General features: G+C 33.3%; 3 protein-coding genes across 3 annotated transcripts; all 3 read right to left on the bottom strand.

Moving 5' to 3' along the window:
• Positions 1-426: 426 nt before the first annotated feature.
• LOC143631297 (sucrose nonfermenting 4-like protein) lies at positions 427-5,541 on the bottom strand. Its single transcript, XM_077100102.1, has 12 exons — positions 5,442-5,541; positions 4,324-4,496; positions 3,986-4,096; positions 3,833-3,892; positions 3,340-3,429; positions 3,076-3,210; positions 1,998-2,133; positions 1,746-1,919; positions 1,596-1,659; positions 1,434-1,503; positions 1,161-1,278; positions 427-717 (listed from the first exon to the last, which is right to left on the bottom strand). Exons 2-12 carry the CDS (start codon positions 4,405-4,407, stop codon positions 626-628), a joined length of 1,134 nt encoding a protein of 377 aa, XP_076956217.1. The 5' UTR covers positions 4,408-4,496; positions 5,442-5,541; the 3' UTR covers positions 427-625.
• A 7,193-nt stretch (positions 5,542-12,734) lies between these two features.
• LOC143631284 (ultraviolet-B receptor UVR8-like) lies at positions 12,735-16,393 on the bottom strand. Its single transcript, XM_077100097.1, has 12 exons — positions 16,210-16,393; positions 15,503-15,689; positions 15,276-15,422; positions 15,093-15,174; positions 14,848-15,003; positions 14,556-14,729; positions 14,377-14,448; positions 13,930-14,001; positions 13,677-13,795; positions 13,244-13,329; positions 13,100-13,152; positions 12,735-13,015 (listed from the first exon to the last, which is right to left on the bottom strand). Exons 1-12 carry the CDS (start codon positions 16,328-16,330, stop codon positions 12,947-12,949), a joined length of 1,338 nt encoding a protein of 445 aa, XP_076956212.1. The 5' UTR covers positions 16,331-16,393; the 3' UTR covers positions 12,735-12,946.
• Positions 16,394-19,584: 3,191 nt separating this feature from the next.
• LOC143634013 (ATP sulfurylase 1, chloroplastic-like) lies at positions 19,585-25,598 on the bottom strand. The gene is made up of 5 exons (XM_077102205.1): positions 25,012-25,598; positions 23,529-23,934; positions 22,227-22,487; positions 22,053-22,139; positions 19,585-19,953 (listed from the first exon to the last, which is right to left on the bottom strand). Exons 1-5 carry the CDS (start codon positions 25,521-25,523, stop codon positions 19,801-19,803), a joined length of 1,419 nt encoding a protein of 472 aa, XP_076958320.1. The 5' UTR covers positions 25,524-25,598; the 3' UTR covers positions 19,585-19,800.
• Positions 25,599-27,049: the final 1,451 nt, after the last annotated feature.

Raw genomic sequence — 27,049 nt, 5'->3', positions numbered from 1 at the left:
TTAGGCATGGTAATGAGTTTTGAGTGTTTTAGATGTTCATGTAATGAAATGGACAAGGTTATAGATGATTCTATTTCGTTAAGCAATCAAACAATTTTTTTTTTCATTCATTTTTGCAATGATTCATTTCATTTTGTCATTCATTCCCGCATACCAAACACTACCACATTTAAATTTTGATGTGTCCGTTTAAAAGTAGAAACACAAGAGACCAAGATCTAATCCAAATAATACTCAGCAAACATTAACTACGTCGAATCGAACCAAATTTCATCTGAATTCATTTCAACCCGTTACCTAACCCGACCCGCCATTTTACCAATCTTAATAAAAACTTTGCAAACAGTTATTGACCAAAAACCACGACGTTGAATGAGATTTACAGAAATTGCTTATAAAATTTAAAAGGTTTGACTTGACAATGATGCCTTACATTCAAGCCAGGACAACAAAAAACATTGAATCTTGTTGAAATTTACAGAAATTTCTGTTTAAACTAGTACAATAAATTAAAAACAAATTAAAAAAGAAAATGTCTCAAGACTTGTACCGACCAAAAACTCGTCATAGCAAAGAACTTTGATTTCCTTTAGCGGTAATGATGAGGACTATAACGGTTGTTGAATTATCCAAGCAAAAACCTGAATAAGTCGGTTAGGGAAATGATGCCCTCTACACGCTTGCTTCCTGCTTCCACTATAACAAGTCTCCTGACTCCTGAAAACAAATTACTAAAGACAATGAGACTACGAATAAAAAAAAATAAAAATAAAAAAACATCTGAATAGAGCTTGCAAGATGATTGGGTCGGGCTAGTTGGGTAATGAGTTGAAACGAGTCATCTTCAGTACAACTCAAAATGGATGGGGTTGACCCATGAGCACACACCTTGGAACATTTATCAATTTGTCGTGTGTAAATTATGTTTACTCAAGAGCATAAATCTTTGAGGTTGTGTGCTTCCAAATGGGCAATGGGTGCCTAATAACCCATTTGACCCATTATCAGTTTAACCCAACTCATTGAGTTGACCAGTTTGATATGAAATACAGTCAAAATGGACCCATTTATAGGTAGTGAATGTAAATGGGTTGAATTGTTGAAATTGTTAAAGCAATATTGAGGTGAGGATTTTAAACTTGGTTACTGAGACAAATTACCAGGAATAGCAAGCCTATCCATAACTTTATGCAGTGGATCAGATCTCAGGCACATATGACATCTTTGTCCATTAAAAAAGCCGTGCGTTGCGCTTGCTTCTTGAGTGAGTTGTAATGCCTGAATATACAATATGCATGTCTATTAGGATATAAACCTACATGATATAACATTGCATTTTGAATGGAACACACGCTACCAAAGACATTAATTATACAGAACCACAAATCATGAACTAAATGACCTTAAATTAATGTTGAGCTTGAATTACTTACCTGGTGAATGCTGAGTTCATTAAGGTGAATTTGTGCATATGCTCTGTCTTTTGCCAAAGCAGTAATATCACTGTCAATGTCAAATGTCAAATGTCAAATGCCAAAAATGCATCAAGAATAGAAACAAGATCTCAAACATTCCTAAAGTACACATAAATTTACCTGCGGCTGTATATATCAAGCAAGGAGTCATTATCATCCACTATAGGTACTGCACTCACCTCAGCTGTGATAAAAAGGAAAGATTAAAAAAACTGCAAATATATAGAATACTGAATAAAAAAAACTTAATGGGTATACTTCAATAAGTACCTTGAACAAATAAAGACAAGGCATCACTAAGTGATGCATTTGGTCTCAACATTGCAAAGGGTCGTCCATTTGATTCCCCGATCTTGGGGACCCACGTGCCCAACGGGATTGAAAAGATTGGTTGTTGTAGAATTGGCAAAGAGGCAGGTGAATGTTTAAAATGTCTGCAGATGCCTGAAATTGGTTGCTTTCTGTTAGTAAAGACGTATCATATGCATATGTATTTAACCAATATTTCCAAAGAAAACTAACATTTTAGAACACCAGTTAGGGATGCCAAATGTAGCAGCTGAGGGACTGAACCATCATGTGTGATTATTGGAACACTAGCGACCTTGTTTTGCAACAGTTTCAAAGCAACGTCTTTTAACGAATCGTGAGGCCCAGCCTGCATGAAAACACTAGTTTAGCCCTGTAATCATTCTTAGTGTAAGTTAGGGGTGTAAACAAACCGAGCCCCTTGTAAAGATCACCTCGCTAAAATCTTGAACTGAGCCGAGTTGAACGAGCATGGGCCTAAATCAAAGCTAATTTAATAAACTACCATGAGCACGAGCTCCGCATACCATGCTACTACACTTGAGCTAAACAAGCTTATTATTTATAAACAAATATATAACTAAATAATAAATACTATACTATTATTGTATATAATCATGATAAATATAACACCAATAAGAGAACTTCACTCATTAGTAACCAAGTTTCCCAAAAGTTATTTATCCCTCTTAAGTCACTGAACTTTTATTAGATATTCTAATCCTATGTAATGCTTTTATAAATGTTTAATTTTTCTAAAATTGAGTCAAATGAAACATATATGAATCTTCGTTACCAAAAAGTGAGAATTAAGTTCCAATTAACTTGATGTATGAGATAATAGTGAACTTTTCATTAAATAATAACCAAGTTCCATAATTGTTAAATTTAATTCAAACTGGAAAATAGCCAATATATAGTAACCAAGATCCATATATGCTCCGTTTGTCTCACTTAACTTTTAACATTTTTAAAATAACTACCTAGGATTGGAACACCTAATGAAAGTTGAGTGACTTCAGAAGAACAAAAAAATCTGAGTAACTTTAGTGGAACACTTGAAAAACTTAGTACCTGTTATGTGAAGCTACCCCTTTTATAAATTATTTTATACATATAACTTTAATCATAAACATATATAAAAATGATACGTGTATATGAATAAAACAATTGAATAATTTAATAAATAAGAAGCGAAGCTCAAACTTGAAAAAATTCTCATGAGACGAGCTCAGCTTGTTTAAACCCCTAGTAAGTGAATAATTATTATAACTACAAAAAGGGGACTTACATCAATGAGGTGTCTTGGATGCAAAGAACCATTGCCATCAAATTTCCTGGAAAGCTGTAATTTCCCCTCTTTCGAGGATGATATGGCATGAGTCTCAAGCTCTTCTTCAGTCAAGTCCGATCCATGATTTCCCAACTAAAGATTAATAAAAGTAAACAGACTTTGTTATTGTAATGGAACCTAATTTATGTAAAAAGATTATGCAAAATCATGATGAAATAGCAATTGTGATATTGTATACAAGTTAATTGGAAAGTGTTATACCTCTCTAAGTATCAAGATGAAGTCTAACGGGCTGAGTATTCCAACAAATCGACCAACATCATGATCCCAAAGGGGGGCAACTGATATTCCCTGTTAATAAACCATATGCTCAAAATTAAGATATAACTGTTAAATTTTACTCAATGCAAATGATATTGTGTGAAAAAAAAATGCAAATGATATAAGAAATCGATGGAATATGATGAAATCAAGAACTCTAGTCGCAACTAACAAAATGTATTTTTTTAACTTTACTGCCATTGAAGGATTCGGGAGATGGTTTATAAATTATGTTTGTAAAATGGTATTTGAATGTGTAATTACAAAACGTAATGTGTTTACAACACATAAGCCTACTACCTAGTAGTTTAGTCCTCATAGCAAATTCAGCTTATCAATGTGCTAATGCAATGTCTCATTGACACACACAGCAACTAGATTTAATGCTCAATTTTCTATGCTAGAATCAAAAATATGATTCATGCAGTGTTACCTGCTCATACAGAATGTGGAAAGCTTGCTTAACTGGTAGTGCGACATCCAAGGCAACTACCTAAACAATGCAAAGGGCGAACACTCAAAAACTATAACAGCAGTCCATATATGTCACAATAATTTGACGATGAGAGAATTTCAGATAATAAACCTTGCCAGATTCTGGGAGCAACTCGTATGCAGTATGTGTAGAAAGAAATACAGATATGCGATGGCGAGATAATTCCACATCAGCCTCCAGTATCTTTGGAACCGCCGCCTCCTGTAAAGTATCAATATAAACACATGCATACATATCATATTATGTTATATAGACATAGTATACAACATTACAACTGATATGAACAGTATGCAAAAATGCATCATAGACTATGTGCTCTTATAACAGAAAGATCACACAAACACGATGAAATAATTAAACAAGTTGATTGGCAAGATTCGACAATTTAATCCATAAAAAGATTAGCAGTTATAGAAAGATAATCTTACTGATTGATGAAAAGGATCACCATCAATATCCATACTTTCTCCACTAAGGCCAGGAGTTTTTGGCACTGGAAACCGAGGAATCATATCAAACTCTCTACCCACAAATATTGTGCTCAATACAGTATCAAGGACTGCTGTCCATCAGTTTACCATCCATTAACAAAGAAAATGCACTGCACAGAATTCACAAAAAATATGTGAAAACCTTTTAAACATCTATCATGCAATTTTCATAATGCAGTTTGGGTAAAACATATGCATAATTAACTAAGCATTAAACTTCTAGAACCAAGATATTTATAACAAGAACTATAGGATATTGGGATATCAATAACCAATCACCAAACAGAGACTGCAAACACATAAATTTTCTTACATGATGATAAACTTTTTCAGTTATTAGAGTCAAATCTCAAACCTAACACTTTAGCTATAAACATAATTTCTTGAAAACTCATCACAAGTTTCAATATTTATGATAAATCACCATAATTTTTAACTTATTTGTTAAACTAAACAGATAATAAGAAATTCTTAGTAACTCAATAATTCCAAAGCAGAACCACAATGATACGCGATTGGAGTTAAACCGAACAATTTATTTTGCATTCTATTCATGATCATCCATGTTCTCCATGTAGTTTGTATTGTACGCATCTGCACGTTTACTTATTTTCATGTATTTACAGTTCATTTAGAGTTAATGAAACCAAGCAGAAAACTGAATCAAGTTCATGTCTTTCCTAGACTTTAGAATTATTGGTGTACATCAGATTATTTATTATAAATAGGGAAATAAAAGGTAACAATTAGCAGATGAATTTAGCAACCTAAAACTAATGCAAGTGGAATCTTTATATCAGAATCTGCCTTGAATATTATTCTTCTTATTATTATTATAATCTCAAAAACCTAACCTAATTGCAATCAATTCAGTCAGGGATAGAGAGATAGATAAAGCTTGAATTTGTAAAATAATAATAATAATTCCTCTAATATTATTATTATTCTAAACCTATAATAATAATAATAATATATCTTCCTCTTCCTCGTTAAAATCAGAAATGTTAATAAGAAAATAGAGATAAAAGTAAAAGAATGAAATTAGGTATTCTAACCGAAGCAATTGAAGCAATGAACAACAACGAGTGTAACGAAGAAGAAGGTGTGTGATTGTAATAGTATCAGGTAAATTGAAAGCAGGATTAATTGATTGATTGATTCTAGGGCGTGTAATCGAGAAGCATGTTGATGATGATGATGATGATGATGATGATATTATTATTATTATTATTATTATTATACGGAAGGAAGGAAGATTGGGGATTTGGAGATTGAAGTCGAGTGTGTTACCTTAACGTAATAATAATAATATCATACGGTCAATTTAACAGTGTTATTATACCTTTTGATTTGTTTAATTACGTTCTTTTATAAATTTTTAGGAATTTCAATTTCGTCGTAAGCATTAATGGTCCATAAGTATTTTTATTACGTTTCGTGCATTCACAAGTAATAGATGCACAACAGCTTATTGCTCTCGTACAACCCGTCTTTGTTTTGTTTTCCTCAGGCTACTAAGTTTTTAAGTTTGTTGCTCTAAATGTAATTTGTGTGGGTTTTGTGAACTCTATCTTTCTTGTTTTCGATGATCGATATATGTAGAGGGTCTTGAAACAGTATATATATAGTCTTGAAAGTGTTGATTTATTTGAGCATTTTATGAGAAGTATGTCGTTTATCGATAAGTTTGTTGTTGTTACTCCATAATGATAAAGATAAAAATATTACTATGCAAATATTTCTTTTGATTTTCATCTTCATATATCTTCTTACCGGAATCAAACTTTCAAATCATCGACTCTAGTATAGTTGCTAGATTTCAAAACATTATCGTTAGGGTCACCCTAAGAGGAGGACGAGAATATGACGTTCACGATATGAGGGTGATAATAAAAGATGATAGTGGGCTTGGGCTTAGGCTTGGACTTGGTGAAGAGCTGTAACTTTTTTATTTCCTTTGACATTCCTCTTTATTTATATTTTTTAAAGAGGAGTTTTATTTTCTATTAAAGAGTTTTATCTTTTTAATTTCATCTCTGCCCAATATCTCCTTGATTTCAAAAAACACTCTCACTATGGCTGCCCCCACCATTTGGTTTGGGTAAAATTGTGAGACAAATAATAAAGTCATTTTTGTTATTTAGCCTTGATTGGATGGTAAAGACTCTTATCTTTAGGGAAGAAGACTTGCGTTCAAATCCTGTATGAAATTGATTATTCCCTTGGTGTAGTTTAAAAGTAGGAAATAGATGATTGCATGAGTAAATTCCACTCACAGCGAATTATCGTCAAAGGGTATGATGGAGCAAACATTTCCTCTATCCCAGAACATAAAAAGGTTGCTAACACTACCTTTTCTAGACACATGTTGAAAATAAAATGATTCACAAAACACCGATCGTATTATATATGCTGACCAGTAATATTTATTACGCACATATTTAGTTTCTATGGAAACTTAAGCGTCTTTTTCATGTTGACTTGGAAAAACTTACTATGTTTTTATAGATGATTGGAATGTTATTTATACTTGCTATACACCTGTTAGCAATTAGTTATAATATTCATCAATAAATAAGCAGAATGTAAAAATAGGTTTAACATTAAGAGTGGCCGGGACATTAATGCGGGTAAGGTTCATGGGTAGTTTATCACATGGCAAATCCACCTCTAATGGTATGTGTAGTTTGTCAAATTACAATTTGTGGCGAAAGTTTACCGTGTGGTTATATGACTTTTGAAGAGATTAAAATACCCATTAATAATCAATTTATTACATATATTACAAAAAAAAAAAAAAAAAAAGTTTAGGGTACTTATGGATAGGTGTTTCCATTTATTTTCTGGTTTGTAGGTACTTGATGATAGAAATAAAATAACGATTTATGATTGGCCGGTGAATTGGTAGTACCCATACCTACAACCCACATATGGAACTGATATAGGCTATGGCTATGAATATAAGGCAAATGATAATATTCTTTCTGTTTTTATATTGGCACAGTAGCACACGGCCACTGCCATCAATCATTGTGGTCTTGTGGCCTGTGGGAACAAACTCACGGGGGACATATTACAATTGCATAACTAAGGGATCTTGATGTTTGGATTTGAGTTTATAAACTCCCAAAAATTATTTCAATTATTATTTTTCTTCTTTTACTTTTTTTTTTTTTATTTTGGCAAATGTGTTTTTTTTAATATGGTAAATACCATAAAAAGTACTTTCTATTTTTTCTATTAAAAGTTTATGAACAATTTTTTCACATAAAAACATAAAATTTAGTTTATGTTTTTCTCAAAAAAATTCTTTAACAATATTTTGCATATAAAAAACAAACATATAGCAAGTTATTCTACAAAGGGTAATAAAAATGAGAAGTGTGAGAAGCCACAAATAATTGACATGTGTCAAGTGGGGACCAAAGGAAAAAGGGTATAAATGTAATTGTACACATTTTCTCTCTCCACATGAAAGACACATGTTAATACCCCTATCATTTTAAAACGTTTATAACTTTTTCGTATGATATTTAAAAAAAAATCATCATAATAACAAGCGTTTTTTTATCTTTAATATGAGTATGATTTTTGTTATATAAAATTTAAAACAAAAATCACGTCATTGTGTCTTTTTCGCACATCATTATGTTTTTTCGCTTATCATTGTGTCTTTTTTCGTCATTGTGTCTTTTCGCACACCATTGTTTTTTTTTCGCTTATAATTGTGTCTTTTTTCGTCATTGTGTCTTTTCGCACACCATTGTGTCTTTTCGCTTATCATTGTGTCTTTTTTCGTCATCGTGTCTTTTCACACACCATTGTGTCTTTTCGCTTATCATTGTGTCTTTTTTCTTCATTGTGTCTTTTCGCACACCATTGTGTCTTTTCGCTTATCATTGTGTCTTTTTTCGTCATCGTGTCTTTTCACACACCATTGTGTCTTTTTTCGTCATTGTGTCTTTTCGTATACCATTGTGTCTTTTTTCGCCATTAATACATGTTACACAATAACTTGAAACGTAAAACACAATGGTGAATACGTATAAAACAATAACCTAAAACATAAGACACAATGGCGAATACATATAACACAATGGCCTAAAACGTAACACACAATGGTGAAAATATATAACACAATGACTTAAAATGTAAAACACAATGGAAACAACATATTACACAATGACACAATGAACAACAAAAAAACACAACTAAAAACCCATTAATTTTTTTTTATTTTTATATAACAATATGATACTCATATTAAAGATAAAAAAACGCTTATTATTATGGTGTATTTTTTAAAAAAAAATAATGTCGTATAAAAAAGTTATAGACATTTTAAAATGATGGAGGAATTGGAATGTGTCTTGCATGTGGAGAGAAAAGGTAAACAAATGTGTTATTACTTTAATGCCCTTTTCATCAATTTTTATTTATTAAATTAATCTCAGTCATTCAAATCTAAGATCAATAGGCTGAATTTCTTCTCACATTTCTCATTTTTGTTGTCCTTTGTATTTTAACTTTACTCGTATATTATACTCCCTCCGTCCCATTATAAGTGTCATAGCTTGACTTTTCAAGTCTTTCTTTTGCAACCTTGACCGTAAATATTTTTGTTCGTGTCATATAGTACTTGATGAAAATTATATCAATGTAAAATACATTTAGAACCCAATCCATTTATATATTTTACATCAAGTATTATATAATACAAACAAAAATATTGTCGGTCAAAGTTAAACAAGAAAGACTTGAAAAATCAACCTAGGACATTTAAAATGGGACCGAGGGAGTATTAGTTTTTATCCCCCATATTACGAGGTTGTTTTATATTATTTGTTTTTAGTATTTATCTATTTTTTGAATTTTTATTTATTTTATTTTATGAAAGTTAATAATATACTTATAGTTTGATATTAAACTGTTTCACAAATAAACGAGATATTATAACCCGGTTTAAAAGCTATATGAGTTTGATGAGATCCAAGATCCGTTTATTTTTTCTTACTATAAAATTGATTTTTTAATTATAAATAATATATATCTTTTTTTAAATAAATTATATATTAATTTTTGGTATATTCCTACTTTATGGGATTTTTGTATCAAATATTTGGTGAGATTAATTTTTAATTTAATGAGATGTTATAACCCGTTTAAGAAATATCTGGGTTTGATAAGACCCATACTCATGAATTCAGGTCAAATGCATGAGAAGCCTCCATTTAAAAATCAAGCAAATCCGGCGACTCTAAAAAATATGGAGCAACCACATTGCGACACATAAGATTTTTATGTTTTTATTTATATATATTACAGATTTGAAAAAATAAAATAAAATAACATATAACATATATGTTAAATTTGAAAAAATAAAATAAAGTTATCATAATTATAGTTGAATAGAATCATGAAAACATCAGTTGACAAATTACACTATAATATCGATAAAAATCATTTTGGATAACATTTTAACAATTTTAAATTCATAAAAAGCTTTAATTTTATGTGTTTTTAGCTTTTTATTTATTTGAGTTACGGAATCCACACTCGTGTAATTTTATTAAAATATTGTTAAAACCTTGAGCCTGTCTAAATAGTTTATTATTATTGTTATGTTTCTATTATTATCCTTATTATTATTTCACCAAACTCTATGTTATTTAGATGATAAGTTGTTTTAGGGGTAAGAGAGGGTTGTTCTATTAAAATGGAGACGTGAGTTCGATTTTCACTTGGACCAATTTGAAGTGACATATAAGTGCAGGGATGAATCACGGTTTTAATCTCGGGTTCGAATCCAACAGGGGGGCGAGGGCATACGGATTTCATCTGGTTCCCGCACATCAGGGGTACGGTCTCACGACGATCGAGGAGTCAGCCTTGGACATAGCCCCGAAATATTAGGTTTATGCCGTTAAAAAGGAAAAAAAAATTGATTTTAGAGTTAGGAAAGGTATATGCTCCTAACATAATGGTAAAACTCAACTTAATTTATTGCTGATGTACAAATAAATTTTCTTATACATAAATCAGATCTTCATTGAAATTTTAAAATTTCAACTCTTAAGTAACACACAAATATGTAAATATTTAGGGCATAGTTGGATATCATGAACACAATGATCAATTTCATCATCAAAAGCTAAAAAGTTATCCGTGTGTGTGAGGTAGTAGTTTATAGATGGATTATAATCTTGAAACCCATTATAATCACAAAATATATACATATATCCACAAGATTTAAATCCAATTATTGAATAAAAGGGTACCTAGAAAACATAAGCACGTGTACGTAGTAATAAAAGTACAAACGCGAAGCTGATAAGTTAATAACAAGCAACTAATTAAACACAAATAATAATAATAATAATAATAATAATAATAATAATAATAATGTGTACTAACACTGAGGAATCGCACCCAAACACCGTTTGGACCCAAAACCGGACATGAACAACATATAAGAATCCTTCAAATTCAAGCTAATATGAGGCCGAAACGCTTCTCCCATCGCCATTTTCTTATAAAACTTCTTCTCCTTCATCATAACCGAACACCTATGCTTCGTAACACGCATCATACAATTATCTTCCATAGCCTCAGATTCTTCTTTGATGGTTTCAAGCTTAGCTTTAAGTATTTGCTCGATATCCATTCGTGATTCGGTTGGCAAACTCTTCTTCGCCCACCACGTTTTTCGACCTCCTTTCCTCATATTCTGAATGTTTGTTAAATGTTAACTGTTATATGATGAAAGTGGGCTTATTATATGGTTGTATATAACAAGAAAGTTATTAGGTATGTTCTAAGAAGGATGATGTTGATGCTTTACAGGTTGGTTTGATGATGAATTGTTTTCTTTGATAGTAGGTGAGTACCTATAATTGTCCACCAAACTTTCTCCTAATTATTAGGGTGTTTAAGATAATGTATATAAATGTACTCATGCACCCTTTGGTTCATAATTAGTTTTTAACAAAATTTGGTTTTGAGTACAACTTCTTTAGCTATGTCTTGTTGGTTAGGAACATTTTATATAATTGTGTTACCAAAAGCATAAAAAAGAATTGGAATGCTCCATGTTTAGTTATTAAACTATTATAGTATGCTTGACACAAAAGTTGAATAAAAAATAGAAAGTAATGTGGAATGGTATGAGAGGAATCATGCACTCGTGAGAGACTTTATTTAATCATCCAACTCATTATAGACGATTAGATGAATTTATTTTGTTAACACGGATGTTTTTAATAGTTTTTTAAACTATATATATCCGTATCCTTTAATGACCATGTTTTGGCACTTATCGTTGTCACTCTCATATTAATCCTCACAAGTTTAAAACAAACTAAATCCCTAAAGCCATATATTACTATTTATTTGTTAACTGATAACTTCTAAATACTAAATTGAATGATGAAAATATTTAAATAAATATTAGAAAATACCATTGTACAACGGTTGTTTTTTAAAAATATATAAGATAAGTTTATCATTTTTTTGTATTTCGCATAATTATTAAATATTTTTTTCTTCATTAACCAAACTCATGTAGTACACGGGTTTCAAGCTAGTATGTATATGCACACACACGCATATGCAGTTCGTAATTTACATATATATACTCTCTTATGAGATATATGCAAATAACTTCATGAGCTACATATATTTTTGTATTTTTTTAATCTTTTTTACAATACTAACCTTAAATTAAAATAAATGAAAATTATTTAAAAAATTTCGATTGCTTGGTAGTGGTTTTCATGATTTTCAAGTTAAATGTCGTTCTCGTAGGAAAACTCCTTTTTGTAAGTATCTCCCTGCTCTAATAAAGCAACATGTTTGGCAACACATTACACATTCGAAACACAAATTATAATTTTAGTCGCTCTCCTTTGCTTTGACGGAAACCTTAAACTAGCCATCTCTCACCACATTCAGGGTATTTTTTTCGTCTTCTTTGTTGTCATTGTTATTCGGGGTTTTTATTTGGTTGTAAATGTATTCCTTATTACTTTGTCTATTTTTCTTTTTTGCGTAATGTTATTTATTCGTTTTAAGGGTTATTCAAATGGCACGATAATTATGATGTGCCACGTGTTTAACCCACAACAACCCAAATTAGAGAGGGCGGTGTACCCACAATACAATTCCAATACTCGCTTGACGTTTTTTTTCCATCCATCCTCACACATCATCTGAGTTCCATCTCCCTTATGGTACTCGATCTCCAACCCAATCCAACCTACTCGCTTCACCCTGGTCGCCCACCTGGCCTACTCACCCCAAACCCACAGAGAACTCGCAAGAGAACAAAATATAACTTGGCCGCACAAAAGTCTAACCAAATACTCCACACATCAACATCCTCATACAACATGATTACAACACCATATAATACAACAATCGCAACCAGCTAAACACAACATTCACTCTTTAACATAGTGGAAAAGATGCACAAAAACTAAACTAAATTGGAATTAATATTCAAACTTCCTTTTATTTCCTAACAACATGATGGACCTTTGTGGTTAGTTTGGAGCTGCAAAATTCATAGCCTCATTCTCTTCACATCATTCTCAGGGACATTAGCGTCATTTCCATTAGCACCACCTTGAACCTGCACAACGCGTATAACCATCTTAACCTCGTTTATTCACATAAAAAAAGTTTAATTTTATGTATTGTTAAAGTTAAATCATACGGTTTCATCAGGTACAACTGCATATCGATCGGATGGTAATACTGAAAGTTTCCCTGCCAAAATAATCATAGTTAAAATGTTAACATCAGATGATAATGATATTAAACATAAGTTTACAAACTAAGAAATATGAAAAGTCAATACCTGCAGATGGGTTTGTGCTTGATGATTCTATATGTTGTCCACCAGATCCATCCATGCTCAAAGCTTCAATTATCTTGGGAATGTTTCTGCAAGTATTACATATAAGACCATGTGTAGTCATAAAGCCCCACCCCCCTAGGCGTTATGCGCCACGTGGCACCCAGTCAGAGTTATGGTTCTTTACAAAAATAGGGTGTAGTCATAAAGCCCCCATAAGCTCGAGATTTACAAACAGAACTCGAAACAAGCCAAGTTTGAGAAAAATAAAGCTTTACAAATGACTAATATCCCCTTTACTTTTTTGTCTCTATAGTAAAATGACTAAAATAACCTTTACTATTTTATAAACTTAAAATTTACAAATAGAACTCGAAACGAGCCAAGCTCGAAGAAAATAGAGCTTTACAAATGACTAAAATGCCTTTTACCATACCTGTCAATAGCCTCCTTGTGGCCAAGCTGTCCATTTGTACCTCTGCCCCAAGAAAATACATTGCTCCTTTCAGTAACAGCTAGTGTGTGTCTCCATCCACATGATATTTGAACTACTTTCTGTCAACAGATAAATGACAACAAAAAAAAAACTTAAACTTAAGACAGATGAATAAATGTTACACAATAATACATACGATAATTTAATCTCCTAGACATGAAAGAAAGTAAGATCACATGGAAAAATGATGTGCCTGCTCATCTGGAAATTTCACTTCCATAGGAAAGCAATGATCTATATTGTCCCCGACACCGACTTGTCCAAACTGTCCACATATATCAGGATAAGTTAATTAGAAATATTAGAACCAACAATCTTCAAGTTATGTAAATAAAGCATAACGATGCTGATAAATTAACAAAAAGATAATATGATATTTCACAAAAGTCAGTAATTTATAGCCCAAATTCACAAAAGATAATATGATTTTGGGCCAACAGCTTCAGGCCCAAACTAATGAGTAAGTGGTTAAAAACATTTTTAGGCCAACACCGACCCATGCATCGAACCAGGCCCATAAGTAAAACTGAAGTTTCGTTTCTGGTTCGGTTTGTGCCCAATACCGACCCATGCACACCCTAATGAAAAAAAAAAAAAAACATAATAAAGAAACATAGGATATTAATCTTAGCATTCTAACCTTATTCCATCCCCATCCGTAAAGCTTTCCCTCTGATGTTAATGCCATTGTGTGCCTCCAGCCACCCGAGATCTGGGATATCAAAAGGCACATTTAAAAACATCAAAATAATTGTAACATCCACACACAATTATTCAATAATGGCATAATATGACAGACATTAAAGGAAAAACAAATACCTGTGATATAAAGTGGCCTTGCAATGCTTGGAGTTTATGAGGGACAAGGTGGTCCTTAAAATCTCCATGACCTAGTTGACCATACTTGCTCCAACCGAAAGTATAAAGATCACCAGAAGATGACACAGAGATGGTATGCCTCCAACCGCATGCAACAAGCACCATTTTTTCCTCCTGTTTCAAAGTCAGCTTGTTTACTTAAAAAGACAGTATCCCAATATGCAATATCCATTATATAGCAACCCATGTGATAGTTACTTAACGATTGACAATATACCAAATGGCTACATACACTGATAACTGAAGCTTTCTCGGGAATCATGCGATCTTTTCTGTCACCTAACCCCAAATTACCATATCTCCCCCAGCCCCAGCCATAAAGCTCACCATCTTCAGTTATAGCGACTGTATGCTCTGCACCAGCGGCCACCATTTTCACATTTATACCCTAGTTAAAACACATAAAAAATCACAGGGCATTTAGTTATAGTTATACACAACCATAATCAGAATAAAACAGAAATCTTTAAATTTTACCTGAAAAGCTTCAATCTTTTGTGGGACAAGAGAGTCCTCAGTTGTACCTAAACCAAGTTGACCGTTTTGGTTCCGACCCCAACTACATTAAAGTCAAAAACAAGAAACATAATCAAATTCCTTAATTATTGGATTAACACAATAATAATAATGATAATAATAATAATAGAATATAATACAAACCTCTGCACCTCGCCTTCCATGGTGACCGCCAAACAATGGCTGTCACCACAAGCAATTTGTCTTATCCGTATCCCCTGTAATGCTTTTATTGGCTGAGGAATAAAGAAATCAGTAGAGTTGCCATGCCCTAATCTCCCAAAATCACCCCTGACACCAAAATTACCCTTGTTTGCATTTCTCATACATGTGAATCTGAAGCAAACTATTAAAGAGATAAAAGAACAAACCATCCCCAACTGAATACTTTGAGTTGTGACTCCGAAAACGCAGTTGTGTGATCAGCTCCACAAGTAAGAGATACAATCTCTTCACCGTCTAAAGCACTTAACTGTGTAGGCGACAGCCTGTCTTCAGCATCACCATGCCCTAATTGTCCATCTTCTCCTCTTCCCCATGAACAAACAATATTTCCAGCTGATAAAAAACAATAATAGTATGTCATGGTCTTTTACAGAGTAAATCACATAATACGCAATGCATGCAATTGGTCTGACACGCTCTAAATCTCATAATGTGCGACACACGCATTTCTGAGTTAAAGTAAGTTTATGCATAGATTGTGATAGATTGATTACTTGTACACATAAAGACTTATTTTGGCTATACATAAAAACTCTCTGGTAGTGCCATAGCTTTTCTTTTTAATTTATTTATTTTATTCTCTTATGTATTTCTTTAGTAATTTTTTAATAACAAACAAACAAAGACCTCACATAAGCATCATATCAGTGACACAATTCAAGTCAATCTTCAACACCTAACAAATTAAAGCAAAAAAACCTAATAATTCGTCTTCAAATCAAACAAATTGAACCAAAAATGAAGCACAAATTCAAGTCAATCAAAGCCGTTACAAGTCAATCTCCCTAATTTGAACATCACATATTCAAATTCATTCAATTGAATAAATTAGGGTTTCGCAAACAAATCTTACATAAAAGCGCAACGGAGTGACTGGCACCAGCAGAGATCAAAAGCACCTGACGAATCGGAAGAGAAGAAGTAACCGTTGCTTCACTTTGAGTAGTAGTAGTAGTAGTAAGTGTATCTTCCATTAGCAAATTGCAGGTAGTGGATATTGCTGAAATAAGTATGTATGAATAATAATAATAATAATAATAATAATAATAATAATAATATTATGTGGTTGGAGGGAGTAGTAAATAGGAGTATTGGAATAGAATGAATATGGGGTGGGTGGGTGGCTATAGCTTGGGGATTTATAAATATAATAATATTATTTATTGTTGATAGAAGATGACAATGTGGCAGTAGTTGTTGTTTCAGGAAGGATAAAGACAAAACACATTCTATTATCTATCGACAGTGCAGTCATCTTCTCCTTCTTTCTTTTATGTGTGTGTGTCTATAAAACAAGGGTCCGTCGTTTTCAATGGCTAGGAATGAAGTTATTTATTTATTTGGTTTCACATCCCACTTTTACTATACTATTATTAGTATGTAATGTAACAGGATGGTTCACTTGGCTCCAATTTTGAACCTCAATTATTGGAAAAGCTGCATCATAAAAAAGGTATTTGATTCGGATATGATAAAGTATTTTAAGGAATCAGAATACGTACATATATAGGCGCGTTTAGTTTCTATCTAGTATATGTTGCGTTGTGACGGTGCATTAATATGAATTTTATGGTATCCTTTAAGTTCGTTACAATATAGATACTAAGTTAAATGACAATTAAAACAATAATTGTAGAGACATCAGTGGCGGATGCATAAAATATTTTCATGGGGTCGTTTGTCTATTGCTTATCAGATAAATTTTCCGGTTCAGTTCGGGTCAAACGTCGTTACAAAAACATAATTAAAAACTAAACTTTTCAAAATTGTTTTCTACGGGTTTTCAGTATCTGAAATCTAGCAATAACTGTTTTTTATACTATAACGGAGATTGAACCAACCATGTTATTGGCCTACAGGTTGGAACGATCAGACTAGTTGACTTGTTCATTTTTAAATAAAATTTTTATCAAAATATATAATATTATAAAAGTAACAAAGAAACATAATATATTAAAAGTTATTTATAATGCTAAGAGTGAAATACATGTAAATTGATATATTTCAAAAACAATTTGTATAAAAATCGAGTATACATTCTAGACTTCTAGTAATTGATAAGCATTGGATGAAGACTAAACAATTTAGAACCTAAAATAATAATAAGTTATATGAGAACAATAGTAAATATGCATAGACTTATTTAAATAAGAAAATAAACCATAACTATGGGTTAACAACCTACAAAATCTCATTTAGTTGGTAAACTAGAAGAAAAATACATATTTAAAAACATTATAGCAATTGGATTTCAAAATAATTGGTTAAATATATTTCAATGAAGTTTGACTTTTTCTAAATTGTGATTTTTTCAAGACTCCCATCACATTCATCTTCCTCGAACATAACATGAAAAATCCTACCATTTTTATCACCACTACTCGTCAACACTCCGTCTCCAAGTAAGCACAGATCTGACGCTTACGGCTTACCAAATTTAATGGGGATGTCAAAATATAACAAAAAAAATTTAAAAATTTAAGGTGGAAAGGTGTTCCCCTTCTCCATAGAGTAAGTTCGCCACTAAGAGACACTTATATAACTAATAATAATAATAATAATAATAAATAGCATTATTAAAAAAATAATAAATACAAGTTATGATCAAAATTGTATGAGTTTAGTTGGTATCAGTTAGGTTCATTACGTCCTGACACTAAACCCAAAAATTAAATTAGTAGGTGCTCAGAATATTCATATAGCTTATATACAAAATAATAGCTTATATACAAAATAATAATTAAACGATGTTTATTTAGTCAGTAAAACTAGTGGCATTGCGGCAGCGAGTTGGCGTAAATTTGGTGGATTTGTCGAATAATATTTGGTGATGGATATATAGAGGAAATTGTATTTGGTATACGGAGACTATACTATACACGTGTGACATTTACCTTAAGGTAACTATAAATTTCTCTACATATATCAACCAAACCGAAAGCATCTACAAATATCACAAAACGGCCCTCTTCCTCCATGATAAGTCTGTGCCAATAACTCCCCTCTCTTCTTATTCATGAGCTATCTCTCTTCCATATTTACGAGTCTAGTCCGATCTTGATTTCGTACTATCACTATGTATGAATGCTATTCAACATCACCACCAACTACAACAGCCAGAAGGCCCACAATCACCATTCACCACCTACCGCCATCAATTGTCAATTTCTTAACCCATATGTTTTTCATTTCAGCCTTTGATGTGAACTCATCAAAGTTACGGCAGACAATTTAGTACACCCAAGGTTGATAATTGATCAAAAGTCATCAAAGTTGATAAATATTCAATCTTTATATTTCACTAAATGAACCCATGTGACCACTTAAATATATATATATTAAAATCACGAGAAAATAAGGATGTTGACTTCATAAAACACCATTATTGATTTTATTATAACTTGTACGTTTTTACCACTTAATGCAAATGTTGTGTCACATTCTTCTTGTGATTGGTTTTATATGCATTTGATCAATATATTCAAGGGTGTGCGACGTGGGTGTCCGGCAGGGGCATGGTTTTTTTGGGGGTTCAAAAAATATTAAAATTTGATGTTATATATATAAAATACCCGAATGTTTTTAATCTCACTGTATACTCAAACAACTTTAAGATTCACTTTTATAGATTATCCAATGACTTAAAAGTCCATTAAAATATTAAAAAAAAACCCATTACTTTTGATTAATCAATAAAAGTTAAATGAAGGGGGAAAAATAAACGAATAGGTGGGATTAACAAAGTCGACTTCGAACACCAACAGTCACGATAACATTTGCAAAACGATAACATCTGCGAAAAGGAGTTTTTCGAAATATTATAGTTATTGAAATCTTATTTACGATCCACAATGCCAACTTAGCGGGTTAGCGATTATAGCTACCGAGAACGGAATATTAGAGAGCATAAACTGCAAAGAGTGGATTCACCAATTTGCTATCAAGAATGATATGAGAGCTTCTTATATCCTCGATTAGCTATATATTAGCATATTCAGAATGTCATAAACTTATTCTAATACTATGATTTTGATAATTGTTATGTTTATTGTCATAACTTTAATCAGCGTATAAAAATGTGTTTACCTTATTTAGTACGTTAAGGCTTAAGAGACATATTTTTTCCGGCTCGGCCGGGACACGTGAATTCTCGGGTCGGCCCTGCAAATATTTACTCTCTGATTTCCCCAATATATAAACAAAGGAAACGTGACCAGTACACAAGAAGAAAACGAAAAAAGTTTCTTTACACCCGACAAGTAAATGACTGCGTCTAAAGCACGAATACAAATATGTTACAATGTGCCCAAGAACCAGCACATGACTTTACACATGGAGGCTACAGCCTCAACTTATTTGGATAAGTAGCATTTATCAAAACAACCCACACTTACTAAAACAAGCCCACATCATGGACCATGATTCGGGGACTGAACCATTTGTGTCACGTGCCAATGACTCGAGCTGGGATGGCTTCAGGGACCCTACCAGAGTCGTTTGTGGCCAAACTATCATAATACTCGACTAGCACTTCCCAACCACCCGGGCACATGAATCCATCTGGCGGGTTTTCTCTATTCTTTGCAAGTGTCCGCATCTGTGTCACACAAATGAAATCGGATGTAAGCACACGAAAAAACAGCCCACAAACTTTAGATAGCACAAGAATCTTTATAAGACTATTGTACTTGTAAACATTTAATACAAATCAAAATACTTAGTTTTATTCCAGGTTTTTTTGCTACAATATGAAGTTGAATGAAAACTGAGTTAAATCCAGCGTAAAGTATTTTTTCAGTCTCGTAGTTCCAAAGTATACTTTATTGTTGGATGAAACTCGGTTTAAATAAAATTCTGTATCTAACTGTAGAGAAAAAGATGAATAAAACTGCGTATTTTAGATGAGTTAGTATTATAAAAAACCAACATACTTTTATTATTTTTACAAAAAAAAAAAAAAAAAAAAAAAAATCCTTCAACTTGCATTAGGCATATTAAAGTCTCAAAATATGTAAAAGATCCATCAACCCACTGTTGCTACATGAAAGTCAGTCAGTCAAGTCAGTCAATCATACCCAGTAAAATCCCACCGACAGCAAAGCTATAAGTAGGGTCTGGGGAGGGTGGGATGTAGGCACACCGTACCTCTATCCAAAGGAATAAAGAGGTGGCTTCCAGAGAGACCCTCGGCTCTAAGTACATGTGTATGAAGCAAAATAAAGGAAATCAAAGTTTAACAGCTATATAAAAACTACTACTAATTATAATAATATTAATAATAATATTAATAATAAGATCACAGTTTAACAGCTATATAAAAGCTAATAATAATTATAATAATAATAATAATATATGTAAGGGAAATACCATTATGGTATGTGACCTAAATAAGTTAAGTCTAAGCCCTAAGGTATTCAATTCTCTCTAAAAATCCTTAACTTTAATTCTACTTCTCCACGAATTCCTATCCTCAACCATGTCCTCGGAGAGGTTTAGGTCTATCAAATCATGCCTAATCCTCTCATCCCAAGTCAATTTCGGTCGTCCTCTACCCCTCCTCCCCTCTATAGTAATGTTGTCTACGGATCTAACAGGATTCGTCGTCAGTCTTCTCTTTACATGTCCAAACCATCTCAATCTCCACTCTCTTATCTTGTCTGCTATGTTCGCCACCCCTAATCTCTCGCGAAACACAACGTTTCTTATTCGGTCTAGCCTTGTGTGCCCACACATCCAACGTAGCATTCTCATTTCTGCTACCTCCATCTTCCGCATTTGTGCCTTCTTGATGGCCCAACAATCTGTTCCATATAGCATTGCAGGTCTAACTGCCACCCTATAGAATTTTCCCTTTAGTTTAGTCGGGAAACTCTTGTCGCACAATATACCTGTGGCTGCTTTCCATCTACACCATCCTACCTGAACTCGGTGGGTCACATCACTGTCTAATTCCCCATCGCTCTGTACAAAAGATCCTAAATCGGTGGGTCACATCACTGTCTAATTCCCCATCGCTCTGCTACATGAAAGTCTATAACGTATATAGTTGTAAAAATTATTTCAAACACTGACTAGTTACCTCTTGTTTTGGACAAAATAATGTAAATAAATTTTTTTCCCAAAATTATTGATTTGTTGAATATCACTTCATTGAATACTTTTCCACAATTGTAGACAATTTTAAGGACTTTAATATATTGAGGGACTTTTTTTAATTTTTCTTTACATGTTTAGGGACTTCAAAATGACAAAACTAATGTCGAGAAACTATTTCGTGAAAAATGAGAAAGTGCATTGGTTTTTATTATGATATTAACCCTATTTAGCTGTATGACCATATGTTAAGTAAAGGTATGTTTTATATGAAGATTTAAAAAAGAAACAGAAAAGAAAATTATTATATTTTGAATGTAAGTTAGTCGCAAATCCATGAGAGGAGAGCCCAGATAGGACTTGGTTAGTTGGTTAGCAACCTGGGTTACTATACTTTCAAAAAGTCGAAAAGAAATTAGAATAAAAATAAAATAACTCGAGATGTAGAGATGAATATTTCGATTATTTACTGATATAAAGGTCAGGTTGCGTTATATATTTTATTTAGTTTCCAATAGATTAGAATATAACAGGTCAAATGAGATCAAAACGATCACAATTCGGCTAAAGTGTATATTGTTAAGTCTATTTTCGGTAAAATACCTTGGTACCCGAGATGAATAGGAAATCCTGTGCTCTAGACGGATCAAAGAATTCCATTTTCTGTTGTGTCTTGTCATACGCCGCCACCTGAAATAATAAATAAATAAATAAATAAATAAATAAACAAATTAATGTAAAAGAATTAGTGGTTTATGATGTTTATAAAGAAAGTACCTTGAAAGGGAGGATGTTTAACCGTTCGAGTCCGGGTGCCATGCTAAGTACTTTCTTGCCATGGTCAGCATCATACAAATCTCTTTTCTCGACCGGATGACTCATGCCAGCTGGATCACGGCCCACTATGTAAAAGTTGGCACCTGCGTTGATACGGGCCTTGGCATGCCACTGGACCTCGGTGGGCCCCGCATAGTGCATTGGAGATGGAAATATTGAGACCACTGTGTTTTCTGGATCTAGAACACCATCTTCTAGTACCTGATAATCATAAGCATCAAAACATTTTTACCCTTTTTTTTTAAGATTTGAATTATTAATGTAAAATACTTGAATATGAAAACTATAATATTATAACAAGGATCTAAAGTTTATTTTGATAAAGCAATTTGGAAGCTTTCATGCATTTCAACTTTGCATACTTATTAATGGTTCATTCGGGTTGTGTTTGAAATACAACGCAGGTCAAGAGTGCCAAAAGTGTGTTTGTCATAAACCTTCTTAAATGTTTTATTCAAAGAACTAGATTATTACAGTAAATATAATTTAAAATCATATTTGACATTTTGATTGTGTATAAAAATGTTAACTGTTTGGATTTCGGGCCCCCTTTAGGGGTGCAATCCATGACATAAGTTGAAACATGACACAAAATAATTAGGCTTTGGGCTGTATATATCTTGTGTATTAAACAAGTTGTGTTCGGGTTTACCTGTTCAACCCGTGTAATTAAATAGGTCGACCTATTTATTACACCCACCAACCATTTATAACCTATTTAACATGTTTACAACATACATAAAACCCGTGAACCCGTTTAGATAAATGGGTTAAGTAGGCCGTGTTTGGGTTGCGTAATTTAGGTATTCCAGGCTATGGTTGATTTCTTCTGCATGAACATACTTGTGGAGTTATGGGTCTTGTTGGGTACAGGTGCTAAACAAGTCATGTTGGCGGGTCCAACACTCCAACCCGAACACAAAACGAATATTGATGGTTGACACAAGCACACCCCTTTAACCCAATCTTTTTTATTTTTTTATCTTTTGCAAGTTACATTTTAAAATCACAATTTTACAGCAAAAAATCAAATGTATATAAAAGAGTTACATAGTGATAATAAAATCTTACGTCAACTCCTCTTTAAGTTCTAGATCTTGGCATATAAACGAAACCAAAAATATATTGATCAAACAGGTCAACCTGCAAACCCGCAAGGTTGACACAGCACATCCTGTTTAGCTAAACAGGTTGGTGGGTTCAACCTGAAACCGACCTGAGTCAAGTGGAACAAAAAATTACCTTCTGATGCTGCTTCATGCGCCAACTAAGCGGAACATCATCTGCCTTCGTAAACCCGCCGAGTGGATGAAGCAAAAGAACCGGGTTCTTATAACCCATTTCAAGAAGCCTACGCCTCGTGTCGGTCATCAAAAGCGCGTGACCATTGTGCACGGGATTCCTGAGCTGGAAAGCAAAAACAGCATCTGCATTCCGCTTTTCAAATTCTGCACGCAGTTCTGAAGGGGATAGTCTGTAATGGTCAAGACCGTCATTATACTTGATCGGCTCTAGAACTTCAAGATCGCCCCCAATTAGCCAGTCTCCCGCACCAGTTATGGCTTCTTCAACGTAAGGAAGACCCGGTGCTGTTGTACCCCAAGTTCTCGCTATCCGTTCTTCTTTGTTATGTTTATAGATCTCGATACTAAACAGTAGATACACAAAACGAAAGAGTGTAAATACGCAATCATGATTCCTTGAATAAACTATGTTTACAACTAAGAAAATCCGACTACACGTAACAAAATAACTTGTTTTTTTTCTATTTGGTGTCATGAAAACAAATGTTATGTTTCAAAATTTGTATTTTGTTTCCTGTTATTGGTTTGTGAAATACCATAATCACCCCCACCAAAGTAAAGGGACCCGGTTGGTTGGATCAGCCGGACTAGCAGAAACGGTTCGGTTTCACGTTTTAAATATGTTTTCTAAATCGAAACGATTAGTGGCTATTAAAGAGAAGGGATACAACATGCAAAAACTAAAAACTATCCCTACTTTATAAAGGCGTTCACAGTACAGTCAACCCGTTTTGATGAAAATTCTCGGCTGAACAATTAACTAAGGTTCAAACTGTAAAGTAGACGGGTCGGGTTGCTTGGGTCAGCAAAAACGGGCCAGTTTCATGATTTAAACATCTTCATCCGAGGTTATTAATATTATACATATGCTTAAAAACGAAGTCTTTTATTGGTTCAATGGTTGGACTGCTAAGATAGATTGGACTAAACATAAGACCCGGATGACATCATACTATAATATAAAATTAAAACTATAAAATAAGATTTGGAATCAAAACAAAAGGTGAAAATAATTGAGAATTCGGTCCCACGCCCGGTCCAGTTCAACCGGTTCATTGTCTGACCAGTAACCGCTCGGTTTAAATGGAAAACGATTAACTAGGCTTAACCAAACCAGTTCCATGCCCAATTCCTGGTCCAACCGCACTCAACGCCACGTTGGTCACAAACAACCATCGTCGGCGCCAAGTCAGTGTCACACACTCCCAAAAACCGACAATTGGTGATGCTCTAATTTAAGAAAAATACCAAATAAAAAACTAATTAATAATAACCATCTCTAACTACATGATCTAAATAAAAAAAAATCGAGCTTCAAACCGTAAACCAAACCGTTAAAGTTTCTTTTTTTTTAACTACACTAATCATACAAAACACACAACTAACATATGCAATTATAGTATTCATAAAAACCATCTTACTTGTTCAAAATGGCAACCGGGTTACCCGCCCCATCGACAAGGGCCACCGCGGTCGCACCGGAACCCGAAATCCTTTCCTTCTGGGCATCATCGACATCCAAGACAATCGGCAACGACATATTAACAACCGACCCGTCTCCTAACCGGAGCGAGTTAAAATGAAGAGTTTGGAGGAACTCGGATTCTCGCATGAACCCGGTTATCGGACTGGCCCAGCCTTCGCTAAGGACATGAACCCATTGCAAATCAATCCTTGAAAGCTTAATCTGAATCAAACCCATTGCTTCTTTCTTCTTAATATCCCTCTTTGACTCCGGAACCACCAGGTCAACCAGCTTCCCACCATCGGGTTCGATTAACCCGCAAGAGACCCGGATCGGTTTCCGAATTGGGTTTTGTTTGAATGAGATTAAAGTGGTCGAATTTGAGAAATTGGGTTTGAAATTGAAATGGGTTTTGTGGGTCTTGGGATGAAATTGGGTTTTGATTGAAAGATGGGTCATGGCCGCCATTGATGCAGGTTGGAAGGAAGAATGAGGAAGACAAACAAGACAATGGGTTGGTTGGTTTAGTGGAATGGTGATTAATATATTAACTTTGTTGGGAGGATGAACCTGGACACCCTGGGTGGGTTTGAACAACATTATATTTGTGTTACACCTTTTTGATTTTGTTTCTAGTTATGCAACTTATAATTACTTTTTGGCATAATCAATGGTTTCACTATTAAATTTATATTTTTATGGATAATGGAATGATGTGTTTTGAATGAGAGTTATATGTCTAATGTTTCGGGGAGTACTTTATAAATTAGTCAACCTTAGGTTTAAAATGTCTTTAAGAATGACTTTTACGTCAACATTTATAGTTTTACACTCGTCCATGATAATTGAAGGCCGACAGGTCGCATGCCAGGCATACGCCATTAAGGCATGCCATCCTTCTTACTTCATTTCTAACTACGTGTGGCTAGAGTTTCATTTACTTTTTTTTTCTCTTTCACGCAGTCATTGTTTAATAGATACATTAATGATTGAGGTATGCGTGAACTAGCGATGAGCGAATGCCATAGTCGACTTGGGGGGGAGGGGGTGTCACGGCCTTATATGAAATATGGGTAAATCTAGACAACTAAACTCCTTACTACTTATAACATAAGATATTGTTTTGTACTCTGTGTAGTACGGATGTGTTATTAATTTACTTAATAATGGATGAATCATGAAGGCATGAATGTTACGGAAGCTATAACTACTTAGCAAGATTGACTTTTAGTATACACATCATATAACAGGTGTGATTGTATGAGGGTATGGATAGCACTACGACGGGACTATGGCATTCATGTTTTTTTATTATTATATATGTTATATTTCATAAAATTTACTTTGTATATGGGTACGATACCTTCGAGTATGAATGACGTTATATTTCCGCTGCAAGTTTTATAGATTTCAAAATATAATAACTATATGTTATATGTGTAAACTAAATTGTTAATACATCCTTGGGTTCGAGGCGTCACATAGTTCAAAATATGATCAAAATATGAAATAAGTTATCTTTGGTATGTGAGTATTAAAAAAATCGAAACAAAATCATATTGTTTATCCCTATATTTGGGATCTACCCAACGAGCATTTCGCAAAGGAACGATTCTGGTAAACCGTGAGGAGCCGACCAAGCATCGATAGTCCCACACTGGTTTTTAAATTTTCAAAACCTTAGTTTAATTTTAATTTTATTTTTTTTTGCTTATTTGCATAAATGTAAACAATGACGTATAAGAGTTGAACGACTTGCGTGATTGTGAAAAGGTTGCAGAGTTTCTTGAATAGTTTTTGTCAAACGTGGGTTGTTAAAGTGGTCAATAACAAACCCTCTTCAATCACGAACTTTGCAAATTGATGCCGAACATATTAATGTCAAAATTTCAAAAATTTTCCAATGAACACTATTAATGATTGACCTTTAGCGAAGTGTTTTTAATCATCGTGCAATGTTTTCCTATATGACTATTTATAGTTGAGCTAGACTC

Source organism: Bidens hawaiensis, unplaced genomic scaffold (genome assembly GCF_021521415.1).
Source record: "Bidens hawaiensis isolate Kalapana, Puna unplaced genomic scaffold, B.hawaiensis_p1.1 tig00000512_1, whole genome shotgun sequence".
Lineage (NCBI taxonomy): Eukaryota > Viridiplantae > Streptophyta > Magnoliopsida > Asterales > Asteraceae > Bidens > Bidens hawaiensis.
This window is presented reverse-complemented; position numbering and strand designations above follow the sequence as displayed.